The 15896-nt window shown below is 44.9% G+C and overlaps 1 protein-coding gene across 1 annotated transcript in view; it reads right to left on the minus strand.

Annotated features, from left to right (window-relative positions):
* Window positions 1–15896, minus strand: part of SYDE2 (synapse defective Rho GTPase homolog 2) — a 33538-nt gene continuing 17642 nt past the window's right edge. Inside the window, exons 4-7 of the mRNA XM_075098048.1 lie at window positions 15078–15204; window positions 8298–8479; window positions 7182–7413; window positions 1–2492 (exon numbers count right to left, since the gene is read on the minus strand). Of these exons, the coding sequence (XP_074954149.1) occupies window positions 1990–2492; window positions 7182–7413; window positions 8298–8479; window positions 15078–15204 (1044 nt within the window). The 3' untranslated portion in view covers window positions 1–1989. The remainder of the gene's footprint in view (window positions 2493–7181; window positions 7414–8297; window positions 8480–15077; window positions 15205–15896) is intronic.

The raw sequence follows: 15896 nt of genomic DNA on the forward strand, positions 1-15896 counted from the left end.
TCAAATTTTGTCCTTAATTCAAATTTTATTTAGAATTTAAATTTATAGCTTAAAAAGTATGCACATTCTGTAGGTATAAAAGTTTAAAAAAATACATCGATTTGTGATAAATGCTTCAGGTTAAATTTACATTTTCATACATTATCATTATATTGCAATAATTGTTTCGCATCTTTTAACACTTAGAAAAAATAAATTAATGAGATTGAATAAACCATTTGAAACCATGCTAAAATAATTCCTTAGAAAAGAGGGGTGAAGTTTGCCATAGCAATTCTTAACTCCTTGCTACCATAAATAAATAACTCTTTAATTAAGCAATATAAGGAAGTACGGGTTAGCAGGAAAGCACTTACCCACAGAGGGAATGGACAGCCATGGCGAGGTGCCAACATTGTACCAAAAAGGTGAAGGGAATTAAGTTCTACCCTGCTGACAGTGTTTGACCCCTCAAAACACATAACCCTCTCGCCCCCACCTGCCCAAATCCCCCCTTCCTCACTGGGGGCGACCTGCGAAGGACAAGGAATGACTCTGATCTCCTTTGGGTTGGAGGGACTCTCAAAACATCTGTATGCGCTTTGTTAACTATTTTTAATTAAACCAAGAATGTGTTTCCTTAACATGAAATGTTTAATTACTCACCATAAATTACTAAAGACAAAAGATGATCTGAGAAGCTGGTGAGAGCTGAGTCTAATAAGGTGACAGGGAACTGCCACCCCACCCAAACTCCCCAGGAGTAACATCACTCAACCCATTCAACCTCACGTAACAACTCAGGTTACTGGTTTTGGGAGATTAATTGGAGGGGAAAAAAAATACTCAAGAGAAAAAAGTAACTGCCTTTCCGCAGAGCCTTGCGCCTCCAGCGCCACAGCCCTTCAGAGAGGGCTCAAACACATCTAACTCCCAGCAGCCATACGTACCTCAACAAAAATAGATGAAACTCTGGAGAGGAAAAAAAAAAAAAGTATTGAAACATCAAGAATAAAGGAACAGGCTACAAGGACAAACCAGAAGTATTTTTTGAAAAGTAACTATTTTCCAGATCTTCTTTATACATGAAAAAGACATTGGGGGGGGGGGGAACCCCAAAAAAGAAAAAGAAGAAAAAAAAGAAAAAAACAGAGAAAGGGTGGTGGGTGTGCGAGAGATTGAACAGTCAGCACCCGCGAACCGATGCCCCTGCAACACACAGGGGCATTTATATTAATCATTGACCCTGCCTTCTCTCTGGCCATGTTTCTGTGCATAAATCAAACGCTGTGTTACCCAAGGGGTAACTTCCTCCCGGCACCCCTGAACACATCTTCCTAGAAACGGGGACGTTTCCTATCTCTGAGACATCTCTCCTTTCCAAAGGTGGCTACAGACACATGCACATTTATACATAGGTATTTACAAACAAGGTTAGAAAAATATTTAAATTTTGCTTGTTTAAATAATTATTGAAAAGCGTTAATACAGGAATACATTAATATTTGTACAATTAAAACTATATATATAAATATTATATATATATAAAGCATTTGTCATAGCAGCCATTGCATATATAGTAAAACAAGTCTATCTGAAGTCCATGCTGCAAAACTCAGGCCAAGCAGCGTTCATCCTCTTCCGAGAGGAACATCTGTACCGGAGCTAGGGTTTCAGGAATGAGGAGTTCTGCTGCCGCCGACAGCAGGGATGTCGCTTTATCTTCTGCCAGGTATTGCCCAGACCACCTAAGTGCATCGTATCTTTAGGGAGAAATGCCACTATGTGGAATCACCTCACGGTCTCTAAGGTTGTCTCCAACACCAGAATCAGACCAATACCTTCTAACAAAAAGGCAGAAGTGTAACGGAATGGCTTAAAATTCGTTAACGCACGTGGGTCGTGGCCTTACCGCAAGGCATTCAAGGGCACCATCACTCCTCACACGGCTGTGGGAAGCCCGGTGAGGGGCACGGAGGCACTAGGAGGAGGCGTCACACAAGACGGGATTTAGTAACTCATATTTAGCTTGTTTTTGTTGAGTTCCCTTTCCAGGTTTCCTATGAGAGTATCAATACTTTCCTGCAGGTCTTTGAGGTTTGCTCTGTGATCCACCGCAGAGTCTATTGCTTGCATCGTCAAATAGCTCTCGAACGCGTGCTCTCTGGGGATGGGCTGCGAGTGTCCTACCAGGGCATCCGACTCCTCGGCTTTGCTGCCGTCATCCCCGCTCTCTGTGCCTTCCGAAGGGACGTCATCATAGTCTGCTTCACTCAGGCAGTCTTTTGGGTTTAAGAAGTAGTTCTCCCCACAACTACTCCAGTCTCCAGCATAGCGGTTGCTCGATGGGCTGTCTAGACCTGCTGGCCTTGGTCTGAGTACCCCAGACATCTCGGTACCGCTCAGATTCAGCATCTGAGGTCTCTGCCTCTTGGGCCTCAGGTAATTCAGGGAGGATGGGTGCTCAGGAAATGCATTCAGATGTGCGGGTTCTTTGGCAAGCGAGTGATGCACTAGAAGAGAGAAGTTAAACCAGAGTCAGGGCTGAAGCCGTACTGCAACAAGAGAAGTCCACAACAGATGCCCACTCTCCTCCCTCGATGTCACACGCTAACAGCATGCATGAATACATGCAAGCTTACAGCCAACACATTCCGCCACTACGTTTTCTGCCTCTGTTTGATAGAAAATAATGAGAAAAAACTACTGTAAAAGCTCAGTTTTGAAGGTTCATGCCAGATTCAAACTGCGACGGAGAAAAGCCTATCTAAAAGTAGAAACCCCCAGAGCACCAATTAAATTCACGGCATGAGTTAATCACCATCTGGCTCTGGGTCAAAGAAAAGCAAACAGCTCAGCTCACACGCTTCGTCCAGGCTAAAAGAGTAACAGAAAGCAGGCACAGCAAAAGAGGTTAAAAAACACAACAAAAATACCACCACAGAGAAACACCAAGAGAAGCTCAAGACGCACCAAGAGTTGAACTCTTGTGTTTCTCTTTTGCCCTAGTGTTCTGCGCTATTAAAAGAAGCTCATTTGCATTATGCATTATTTTTCTAAGCAGCCACAACCCCATGTCAGCCGAACACTCAAATAGGTTTGATGGTCATGTTACCTGAGCTCACGGTTATACAGCACAAGTTACTAACAGTCTCCTCCACTGTTACCGGCTTCCTACGGTAAACAGCACAAATATTTTTACTGACCTGTGCCTATCAGATGTCTGAGCTGCAAAACTTTTTTGTTTTAAACAGACCATTACCTCTTGTAATTGGAAGCAGAGACTGTCTATTCCTGTGCGCCACTGAAAACCTGGTGCACACAAACCTGCGCAGTTCACAATCTCACCCACTCCTTAGACTCCTCACATGCAAGCACAAATGCTCAGTCCCGAGATGTGCCCAGTGCTTCTCTTTCTGGGTCTGTATTACAGGTACCTCCAGGGGATTTCAGTCTTACTTTACGTCTTGCACAGTAACATGCAATACCTATCACTGCTTTTTTCCCCCCACCTCTTACCGTAACAAAGCCCTTCTGTTTAGACTATGTCCCATGAAGACGAAGAGCCACGGGTTAACAATAACTTGCCAGTACTACATGGTCTAACCAAACAAGGAGTATTTGTTTTCAGCTGAAAAAATACGGAAATTGAAGTATTGCACAACATGTTGATTATCAAGCTGTCTCAATCTACAGGAGATTAAATGTAAAGGACCAGACTGCGATCCTTCTATCGGGTCCAACTGTTCTGTTTACACTGTACGGTGTTTGCCTGTTCACGTCTGCATTCGTGTTTTACCTCCCTTTAGCACAATGTCCTGCACAGCTCTTGCAAGCCGAGGGACAGCGTTCAGCCTTCTCTTCAAGGTGAAGCAAAACTCTACTACTTACCCTACTCCTGCCCCCTTTACAGTAACACACACTCCTATGGGCAGAGCTACACCTACCTGCTTCTGTTTCCTGCAGCAGCCATGCCATAAGCATCCCCAGGTTTTTATGATAAGCTCCTGCGTGGTATTTTTTGCCCAAACAGCTCTTGGTCTCCTTCCTCTGCCCACATTTCCCCTCTCTCCTGTGCTGGCTCACCGACCTGACTGAAAGCTGCTTTTCATTTTTGGTGGTCAGCAGCTTCAGGGCTGCCCAGCTGCAGCTGACAAGGGAGCAGAAGCGTCCTCAGTTGCCTCAAGCCCATCATGAAGCGACACCATAGGTCAAACTACCTCTCCTCTTGCTCTTATTTTCAGGCAGAGAAGGTTTCCGTGAGGCTGCAGTGAGCGGAGCCAACAGCCGGCAGCTTGCCAGTGGTGCCGACCCAGAGCGTGGTCAGCGTGTGCTTGTTACAGCCGCAGGGTCAGCTGTCACTGGGGTGACTGCAGGGCACGGCCACTATCAGGTCAGCAGAGTATGGAAAAAATGTAAAAAGCGCTGCCATTGACATCATGCACAAGCAGCTCTTCAAGCTGCCCAGCCAGTGACATCCCTTCAGCGCCTGAGCAGCTGGGAAGCAACTCGCCCGCTCAAAATCAGAGCGGAGTGGCTAGCAATCCCTAATGCGAGGAGCAAACTATTATAAGTCAGATTTGGGGGAATTAGACCACACAACAGAGACTATACTTGTTGGGGTTTGGGGTCTTTTTCCTCCAGTACATTACTTGCCTACACTGACCTTTCTTCCAAACTCACCTTTCCCATGGCTAAGAGATACAGGGAGGCAGAGGGGCTTGCTGACCACTACAGCCCGCACAGCACCAGCACGCCCAGACTGACAGCAGCTCTCGCCAACAAGGTTTGTGGCGGCAGGAAGGAGCCTAGCGATACTCCCTGGGTGGGAACTGTTGTAAGAGGATTGAAGTAGCAACTCACAATGGCTGAAATCACTGTCTCACCCAGGATATTCTTTATAATAATCAGTACCTGATATACCACAAGAAATATTCGAGCACTCGGAAGAACTCAGTGGGCCATCCACAAACCTGGCAATTACACTGTGCTGGTCTAGTGTGCTTACAGTCAACTCTCTCCTTTTGCATTTGCTTCACTTGTCCTGTATATTTCATAGTTTTATCCAAGAAAGGGTTAAACCTTCCCCAAAAATTCTTTCTCTCATAATTAAAATAAAACCCAAAACAAAACAGACCCCCCAAAAAAACCCACCTTACAAATTTAAAAAAGTCTCTAGATAAAAACAAGTATTACTGTTTAAGATGACCTGCATAGTGACGATACAGTGTAGAATCCTATACTCCTTTTGTAATCATAAACCCCCCTTTAATTAACAGCAAGACCATACATCTTACATAATTTATTATGAATTACTAAGACAAAGACTACACGTTCATGTGTCTACCCTGCACTTCGCCTGCTAGCGCACATTCATTTATACCTCGTATCTACCAACAGACAAAAATCCAGACACTTTTTTTTTTTAATTGTTGTATAGAATCTGGCAGATATAGGTCTTTGCCGACCCGTGCTTACATGTCAGGAGCTTTTCCCGGGCCCTCCAGAATAAAATGCTTCAAACACAACCTAGCTAGGAATGGCAATTTCCCTTGATAATGTTTCAACAGGGGGAGATGATGGGAGGGTGGGGGGGGCGGACACAACACCAAACCCCCAAACAAAAAAAAACTTTTCCCCAAACACTCTTTAAATGAGTCCACCTGGTTGGCTCAAATGCAGCCACAGCATCTGTAATTCCATATTGCCAAGCCAGGCCCTTCATGACCCTCCACATTTCCCAGGTGACCCCAAGTCTCCCATAAAACAAAGCAGACCTCTTCTTCTTCAAGTAAAAATAAAATAAATTTAGAAACAAACCCAGACATATTATTCATTTAGATTAACTAGAATTCCATTTCATGTTTCAATTGATGGAGAAATTCAGCAGTTTCCCATGAGCAATTATTGTGTTCTAAAAGGGAACAACTGGGAAGCTGTTCAGATGAGCTGAATCTTCTCTTAGCCTCAAGAATTTAAGGGTTTACACTGCTCAAATTTGAGAAGTGGGTATTAAATTATTCAGATTACCAAACAGATCAGTTCTCCACACTGTTAGCCAGACCACTGTGAAAAAGGAAGATACCACAGCACAGCACAACAGACCCGCCTTCTGCATGGTTAGGTAGCTTTCAACAACTGCTCGGCCAAAGACTACCTGAAAACAAAACTAATCCAGCGTTAAGTTGTTTCACAGTATTACCCTCAAACTCTCCCTGTTTAACTGAAAAGCTGCAATACCTTGGTCTGCTCCTGACTGCGGGCAGTGCTTGCACAAGAGAAGGCTGCGGTTCAGCAGCAGCAAGGCACGGGAATTCACCACACGCTGAAACCCAGCGCTCCAGATGTCACCCTGACTGTTTTCACTGGCTCATACCTCTCTGAATACCAGGGGAGATGTGAACATCGTGCAATTATTTCCCATTTGAAAGGCAGATCTTAGCAGAAATAGTTACCTTTACGTCTACTTTAGTAGTCCATTAGAAAGAAGTAGTTCACCTCCCTTCTTATTGAGAATTGACCCCAAATTGTGTGAACGAATGTTACTTCTTAAGTTTGGAAGTGGAAGCCAAAAGGTACTTAGGGTGTTTTGCTTTGGGTTTTGTTGTTTGTTTGATTTAGGTTTTTTGTGGTGTTTTGTTTTAAAAACACTTCTCCTTACGCCAAGCTCTGCAAAAACAACTAGAAGTTGCACAGCTCTTACTGTAAGGATGTTCCCAACTCTGCCAAATTGCAAGGGCAGAAATAAAGTAACCCTTCAGGTATCTTGGAGACCAAACAACTAGTGAATTCCGTACACAGATAATCCTGAATGGTTAAAGCAGGAGAGCTGAAGAAAACAAAACCAAACAACAACAAAAAAACACCACCCCAAAAACCCCCCAATTCAGATGTAGAAACCTTACTGTCACCGGGTTTGTTTTTTCTGGTGTCTTTACTCCCATAAAACACTCTTCACTGCTTCTTACATTATACTCAAACTGGTAAGAAAACAACTAAACCAACAAACTTGCCATTAAACAAAGAACAGGTTATAAAATTGTCATGATTTCTTTAGATTAATAGGCGATGCCATTAATTTTAAGAATGTGTTTTAAGAATTCCGATGTTGCTCAGTCATCCTGTGAATTACCATAGTCACACAGTAAAAACATACAGCAATGGTTTGACATTTTCCCTTGATCAGATTCATGAAACAGTACCTGGCCACAGCTGGAGCAAATAGTGAAGAACCTCTATGTGTTTTTTGAAGTCCAGGGCACTAGCAAGCTCTTCCGAGTCTGTGAAGACTCTGTTGTTATGGTTGGTGGTCTCCTGTCTCTGGCTCAGTAACACGGGCCCAAAACATACAGCTAAATTCTGGCACGTCATCTTATTTACTTCGTGGTAAGAAGCCACCAGTTTCAGGTGATCCAACAGCATCTTCAGGGTAGCCTGAAAGAACAAAATACTGCTCAGGAAACAAAACACTAAACGAAGGTGGTGTTGACATCCTAACGTAGCTGCTCTAGAGGGAGAAGATCAAGGCTGATAGCTATAGTTCTTCCACCAACACCCGTCAATGGAACATCTAAATGATGAATTAGAAAAGCTATATTAGGCTATCACAGAGCAGCCTAGTTAAGACAGACTTTCTGGTAAAATTCAGCTTGTTTCTTACCTGATCTCCATTTTACATGGATGAGTTTTCTCACAGTGGAAGGGGGACATCAGGGAGGGGAGAGAAGCTGCAGAAGCAGTATAGCTGATCCAGGCATATTAAAAAATAAAGAAACCCTCAATATGACCTCAGCATCGCAACAAGCTTCCAGGTAACTCAGAGGCACTGTGCAGGCTACTCGCTCGCTCTCCCCCACAGGCTGACTGGTTTTCTGCAGAGGTGAATCTGGCAGGTAACAGCACACAGCACTATTACACTGCACAGCACGGGAAGCCAAAGCTTTTTTGCATATGCTTCGGAATGAGGAAACCATTTGCCCATGTAATTACAACGTACAGATCAGAGCGCGCCACAGAAATGGAGCAGGACACCACACGGGAATAATCTCACATCTAGCAATGTAAAAGTAGCGCTCACAGCTTTTCATTCAGTGTTACAAAGACAACACAAAATGCAAACTCGAATAAATCCAGCAATGCAAACCCTCCAGTTAATCACAGCATGGAATTATTTTCAAAGCTGCAGAACATCAAAAACCCAAGCGGACCCTTAAGTCAGGAAACAGGTGTACACATTTTGACACATTTTATAACTAGTGTGAAAATGTTCTCTATTTTCTGAAGCATGCCATTTACTTGAACCTGCTAATGCCACTCACCTTCTCAACATCTGGCAGGCAATCCAGAAGGGCTGCTGTGTGCTCAGAGTCACTCGGGTCATTTTCACAACCACTTGCTGTCATTTTCAAGGGATTTTTCACCATGGCATCCAACACTGCTTCGTAGAGCTGCTTGGTTATCAGGGGAGAGGGTAGCTCTCGCAGGTAATCCTTTAGGACACCTTCACAAGAGACACAAGAACAGTTGCCTTTAACAAGCTGCAGATAGGACCCAAGGGAATGGCAGGGAGATGGGCCAGGGGAGGGTTAGGTTGGGTATTAGGGAAAGGCTCTTCCCCCAGAGGGCGGTGGAGCCCTGGCACAGGCTCCCCAGGGAGGCATCACGGCACCAGCCTGGCGATATTCAGGAAGCTCTCGGACAACGCCCTCAGAGACATGGTGTGAATTTGGGGCTGTCCTGTGCAGGGACAGGAGCTGGACTCGAAGGTCCTTGCGGGTCCCTTCCAGCTCAGGGCATTCTATGATTCACTTTCCCGTGTTTTTGGGAGGTCAGGAGCACCAGCACTCTTGTCCTCACAGTTCTGACAGCTTCTCCAAGCCCACACAAGGCAGCTCGTGGGCAACTAAGGACTGAAACAGGGCAGGAAGGTGCATCACAGTCAGAAAAGAAGGGTGCATGCAGGTACCCCAGGAGCAGCTCTGCCTGGGATTCCCCTCCTGATCGGGGGGGGGAGACAGAGAGAGAGAGAGAGAGAGAGAGAGAGACAAGAAAAGGGCTCTTAGCAGTCCACCTCCTGCCCAAGCAGAGGGGCAACTGCAAACACCAAAGTCCTCACAGCCTGATGACACCTCCTCCTTCATACATGACTGGCAATTAATTTTTCTGTTCAGTGTTTGTGTGGCAAGGTTTTGGTAGCAGGGGGGCTACAGGGGTGGCTTCTGTGAGAAGCTGCTAGAAGCTTCCCCCATGTCCAACAGAGCCAGTGCCAGCCAGCTCCAGGATGGACCCACCGCCAGCCAAGGCTGAGCCCATCAGCGACGGTGGTACCGCTGCTGGGATAACATAGTTAAGAAGGGGGAAAGCTGCTGCGCACACAGAAACTGCATCCGGAGAGAGAAGTGAGAATACGTGAGGGGAACAACCCTTCAGACAGCAGGGCCAGTGAAGAAGGAGGGGCAGAAGGTGCTCCAGGTGCCAGAGCTGAGATTCCCCTGCAGCCCGTGGTGAAGACCATGGTGAGGCAGGCTGTGCCCCTGCAGCCCATGGCGGTTAGTGGTGGAGCAGATGTCCACCTGCAGCCCCTGGAGGACCCCACGCTGGAGCAGGTGGATGCCCGAAGGAGGCTGTGACCCTGTGGGAAACCCACGCTGCAGCAGGCTCCTGACAGGACCTGTGGCCCCATGGGGGACCCACGCTGGAGCAGTCTGTTCCTGAAGGACTGCACCCCGGGGAAGGGACCCACACTGGAGCAGGGGAGGAGTGTGAGGAGCCCTCCCCCTGAGGAGGAAGGAGCGGCAGAGACAGCGTGTGATGAACTGACCACAACCCCAATTCCTCGTCCCCCTGTGCTGCTGGAGGAGAGGAGGTAGGGGATTTGGGATTGAAGTTGGGCCTGGGAAGAAGGGAGAGGTGGGGGGAAGCTGCTTTAACATTTAGTTTTTATTTCTCATTACGTTACTCTGATTTGATTGGTAATACATTAAACTAATTCCCTCGAGTCTGTTTTGCCTGCAACATTAACTGCTGGGTGGTCTCTCCCTGTCCTTATCTCAACCCAGGGGCCTTTTTGTTACATTTTCTGTCCCCTGCCCAGCTGAGAAGGGAAGCGACAGAGCGGCTTTGGCGGGCACCTGGTGACCAGCCAGGGACCACCCCACCACAAATGTATTTTCAGCTATGAAATTAAGAGCAGACACCTCAGCACCAGCGCCACGCTCGGCAAAGCGCACGGCGTTTTCTCACCTACCAAGGCACAGACCAGGCAGACGCCCTCAGGAGGGAAACACCAACTCCCCCCCGCCTCTGGGTCCTCTGTCCCCGCAGCACACCGCTTGCTTCTGCTGTGACAACTATAATTCCCATCCACAGGAGACACTGGCTAAGATACCCACGCACTGAGCCCTCCCAGCTGCAGAGTCGTACTGCGCCTGTTCGGAAGCTGGAGATGTGCTAGAGGAGAGGCTGCTTCTAGGGGATGCAACAGCCAGGCAAGCGCCTCATTAACCCCTGTTCCTTCCAGAGGTGCAAACAAATAAAGAATTGCGCATTTGCAGCAGCTTTAGAGGCTGGCCGATACTTCAGTTTGAGTGAGTTTTCAGTGATTGTAAGAATAATTTAAAAAAACCCAAAAGATTAAGAATTTTAACAGCAGCCCCCTGGAGAGGATACAGCAGGATGCTCTCCAGGAGCAGCGTATCCAGCACAACTGACAAAAAACAAACAAAACAAACAAACCCAAAGAACCACCACCCCAAAAACCCCGCAAAACACAAAGAACGAAAAAGCCACACAAAAAACCTTTTTGCAAGTGGGTACTGTAATTAACAAAGCAGCCCATCCTCTGAAAAGGCAAAGTTGGAAAGGTAGAGATTTTCTAGTATGCACTCCTCACAGCCTTGTAAAATCCCAAATCACAGCAAATACCATCACACCGTGCTATTTAACCAAGCAACAGTTTTTATGAACTCAATTGTTATAACCTAGCTGTAAACTGAACTGTATAGCAGTGAGCTTTGTTATGAGGTTGTTTCTAAAAAAATACAGGGAACAAAAGTTAACATTTAACCCTTCATAGCCATGCTCACACGCAGAATGCAAGAAGTTGGCTTCTACCTGTATAAGATATTTTTATTTTCAAAAGAATACTGCACCTAGCAGTAATGCAGCTACTCAAGCCGTGCTGCACAAGCAGCGCTAACGGAAGCATCACCCCCCCGAGCTGCCAGACCATTTCCCTGCCCAGCATAAGGCACGGGGCAGCCAGGCAAAGCTTCTGTCTCTGCAGACCACGACACAGCACCTAACAGCTCACCCTGTGCTTAAAATGGGAGCCTCCCAACTGGAATACGGAAAAAAAAAACCCCAAATGCAAACAACCCACCCACATATTTTCCTGAACACATATTCCCTCTGGTGGTTTGGGGTTTTTTTTGTTTGTTTTAAAAACAATATGCTACTTTTTTAAATGCTCCACTTAAGCAGCTAGTTTTTGTTGAATGACTTAGTCATATTCCCCCCTCCCCAGCAAATTTTTCTTCCTCCCCACATTTTAGAGGCCCGTGTTCCTTACATGGATTAACTGGTTACAGTATCCATGAGACAGAGGTGGCTGAAGCTGGTGCTGTACATCACGGTTTGGGATGTTTTCCTTTTTCTGAAAGCAAAACACTAGCAAGAGATGCTGACTTCTATCAGCTGTTTCAACTGTGCTTATTTTTGGGGGGGGTGTGTGTGGGGTGAGCTGAAATCAGAATCAGTTTACAGTAAGATACGGTATGTCATAATCCAATCAGCTTACACTGTTGAAAACCCTCACAACCATCTATTAATAATCATTTAGTAGGAATTCCTGTAACAACATCCACAGTCATAGAACCACTACCTGCCAGAGGACTTTCTCCTGTTTAACCCTGAATAACAGGATAGTTTGGGAGCCATGAATGCCCCTTGACCTTTCTAAATCCTTCCGCTATTCACTCAGCTAAATTGGCCCTGTAAGAGGCTCCTGTTATTTTTTTTTTTCCACGAATCTCTGCTCCCGCTGCTGCCAGCCCACTAGCACATTCTCCTTGACACAACCACACACAACAAATTTAGACAGCGAGCAGAAATTGCCATCCACTTCACTAATTCCTCATTTTTCTAACCCACTGAACTGTTAACAGTATTGCATCCTTTATGCAGAGATATGAATTCACGTGGATGCGAACAGACATGAGGCAACAACATGAGTATCGGTCAGTTCCGAAAGCTGGCTGCACGCCTCGGCTGGAGCCACGAGCACACTTAGTTGTGTGTAAGCCTGTGCCAATCCCGAGAGCATTTCTCAGGCAAGATTTAATCATTAAATGTTCACTCTGTAGTCTTTACAGAGCTGTCAGGGGAAAAAAAAAAATCTTTTTAATCTTTTGGAAAAGCAGCGCTACTCGAATTTCAAAAAGGACACAGGCGGCACTTCTCTTCAAATCAGCCAAGATTTATGCTGAGGATTCATATTTTATGGAACACATGTTTTGGCTTATAAAAGCATGAATCATGTGCATCAGCCTCAGCACTGCAAACAGAGCAGTAACACATCAGGGGCAACATTCCTCCTCAACCCAGCTCCCTAAGCATATGCGACAGAGGTTTTGCAGGCTCTTTTATTCCCAGCACAGGTCTGTCAGCAAAAACGGCAGGTTCCCCGTTCAGCCCCGACCACGCTGTTTACAGTTAGTGGGATGCAGTTTAGCCAGCAGCAGTTACAGGTACAAACACCCCTTCCCTCCCTGCTCCCCCTAACTCACACAGGACCCCTGCACTCAGTCCTTTCAAAACAACTCTAATAAAGGCAATCACACAGCACAGCTGCAGGGAAGCAGGGGAATTTTTTTTTTACTGTAATTTCTTAAAACTATTTTTTCCTTGTAAGGAAGGCAGGATGTAAGTCAGCTCTTGCAACGTAACACATACAAAAAAAGCATACCCAGTAGTCTTTTGTAAGAGAGAGACCAAGGCTGTAGCCTTTTCACTCTTAAAATACACATTCCGGGTACAAAAAATTACCCTTCAGTAGTACAAACCAAAATAGGACCAAGAGTCCAGCAGGACCCGCAGAGCCACCAGTTCACCATCACCAATGAGGCTTGCAGCAATGTATATTGAAAAATCAAAGTACAATTTTCTGTTTAATCAATGGATCATAAGCTTGTGATGGAAACATCAGTCATGACTGTGCCGTTCCCCTGCCAGGGCTTTGCATCAGTACTGAGCTCTCCCGCAGTTCAGACTTCGGTTTCAGCCAGTTCTGGTTGGTTCTGAGTGTACCATGTAGTCAGGAAAATCAAAATGCTTATGAAATATTACCGGTTCTTTGGCATATGGATGAGAATTGAGTTCCTATACCCTTTCCCATGATATTCCTGAACTGTTCCTGCAAATACTGTTTTATTGTAATGATTACTTGTACTGTGGGAGTGCAACGCCATTTTTATTATTCCAAAATCTAAAAAAAAAAAAAACAAAACCAAAAACCAAAAAACAACCCCACCCCCCAAAAAAAAACACAAAAAAAAACAACAAAAAAACCCACCCAACCCTGAGATTTGCCAGAAGCTTGCATTAACCAAATGGGAGTTTGCCATTTGCCTGCTAACAAGTCAATATCATATAGTTCCTGCTGTTTGGCAGAAAGCAACAGAGGGGGTTCCCTCCCCTCCCCGTCTGAGTTAATTCACAAAACTGGGAAGAAAACAGGACTTCAATAATTTCAGGGAACAATCTGCTCTTAGAATTTATCACCACTCTTTCCTTGTTAATTTATTTGTAAAGAGAAGAAAATTATCCAGTTTAAGAAGTCTTTTTATATTATTATTTCTACTCCATGCCTCCTCTTTACAAAGGGTGCACCCCATCAGGGTGAAACACAAACACGAGTTTCTGCTGCTGGGAACACCGGTGCTTGTGAGCAACTCTGACCCCAACACCGAAACCAGCCAACCCAAGTACAGTGAACCGACTGGCTGGACATTCTGCACCAAAAGGTTTACTCAACCCAGTAAATATCACCGAGTAATAACCGCTGATACCACCTTGTATAATTACGAAGTGGTAATGAACAAAATTCATTCCCAATGCACTGAAATGAGGTAAACCACCAAACAGGGCAGAATTGTCCCATACAGCTGGATGTTGGATGTTACAGAAAGGGCTTTGGCACAGAAGATTTATACCCCGATACTGTTGTTACATTTTCCATCCCCGGATATGTAGGGAACAAATGCTCCTGCCTAATTTCCTAGAGCAATTGGTTTACTCAGTGATGCCTGAAATTAGAGCGACTTTGGTTTACATAACAAGTATCAATAGTTATAAAACCATTCCACTTTTAAGCAAACAAAAAAAACCAACCCTCAACAACTAGCTTCAGTTGTGCTGTGCAACTCCTGTAAAGAGCTGATGCAGATGGGCTTCCCAAGACCTGCTGGTGCTGCGCTCCCCGTCCTCACCTTTGCCAGGAGCTTGCTGCGTGACAGCAAGTAAAGGGCTGCTCCAGTGAGCGGGAGAAAGCTGTGATTTAATTATGTTTTAAAAGAAGCAGATGATCAAGGAAGGCACTTTCCTGCAGCTCTAACTAGCCTGCGCAAGGTGATGGGAAATCTGTTTCCAAAAATCCTGCGATCTCCAACAAAAAGGGAAGATAATGCGTCGATCCAAGATGGCCCTTGGATCACACGCTCTAGAGCAACCAGCACAGCGCACATCTGGGATCACAACCGAGTTTTTCAAGATCCGCTCCAATGCAAACCAACAGCAGAGGTTTAACCTGCTTCAGGGAACCTCGGCTCCTTTCAGTCTTCCACCTCCCTCTGTAATTGGTACAGCAGTTACTGGAAGCAGCTCTTTCTGTATCCTCCTCCCTCCAAATCACTGCCCCTTGGTATTTACACATCCCCACGGTTACCGCACTCATTCTCACCTAACCTTTAACAATACAAAGCAGCAGTAAACAGCTGGTTAAAGGACAGAAGAAAACTAGTTCAGAGCACAATTTCACCTTTTAAAAAGGGACGTTACAAACATAGCACAATTCTATATGAAAAGAAAAGTAACCATATTACCTGTTATGACATTAATATCTGGGTATTGGCTTTCACAAAGAGTAACAGCCTTGCTGTCCCTCTCAAACGCTTCTCGAAGCTCTTTCTTAACCGCTGCTGAGCCACATAGCCGATACAGGCCTACCACCTAGGAGCAAAAACAACGGCCTCGCATCAGTTCTCTGCCTGCAGAGGGGACTCATAACTGACCTTATGCTTTGTCTCATCCAGGAAGTGCGACCAAATGTTCAGGCAATACTTTGGAAATAAACTTCAAGAAAACTCAAACAGCACAAACTGTTGTTAACATCAAATGATAATGTATGTTATCAAACATCATACAAGAGAGACAGCTGTGACTGTTAAACGGTAAGCTAACAACACTAACGTTTTCCACAACAGTGAACACCCCGAGCAGTATTTTACTGACAGAACATGACTTTTAAATTGGAATAATTTAGTGCTTCACTTTTCTGCAAACTTAGGAAACAAAGAAATACAGCATAAGCTAGACAGTAAACAAAATTTAAAGTATATTTGATACTAGGGTTTTGAAAGAATTACGAGTACTCCATTATTACCTCTATAAGATTATGTTTTAAAGGTGACAAGATGCTGACTTGCACATGTTTCAAATTATATTAAAAGTTTTATGCAAAGCAGGGGTTATTTAACATGCTCAAGGTGATAAAAATGAAACCCACAGCACTCTTGGACTGAATTACTAATTCAATCCTGTGCTTTCATGCACTCAAATTTTGCATTTTAGCATCATTTACTTTTCATTTTCATCGACACCATTTATACAAAGTACTCCTATGATATTAAGGCACAAAATCT

This window comes from Phalacrocorax aristotelis, chromosome 6 (assembly GCF_949628215.1).
Source record: "Phalacrocorax aristotelis chromosome 6, bGulAri2.1, whole genome shotgun sequence".
In the NCBI taxonomy this organism is placed as follows: domain Eukaryota; kingdom Metazoa; phylum Chordata; class Aves; order Suliformes; family Phalacrocoracidae; genus Phalacrocorax; species Phalacrocorax aristotelis.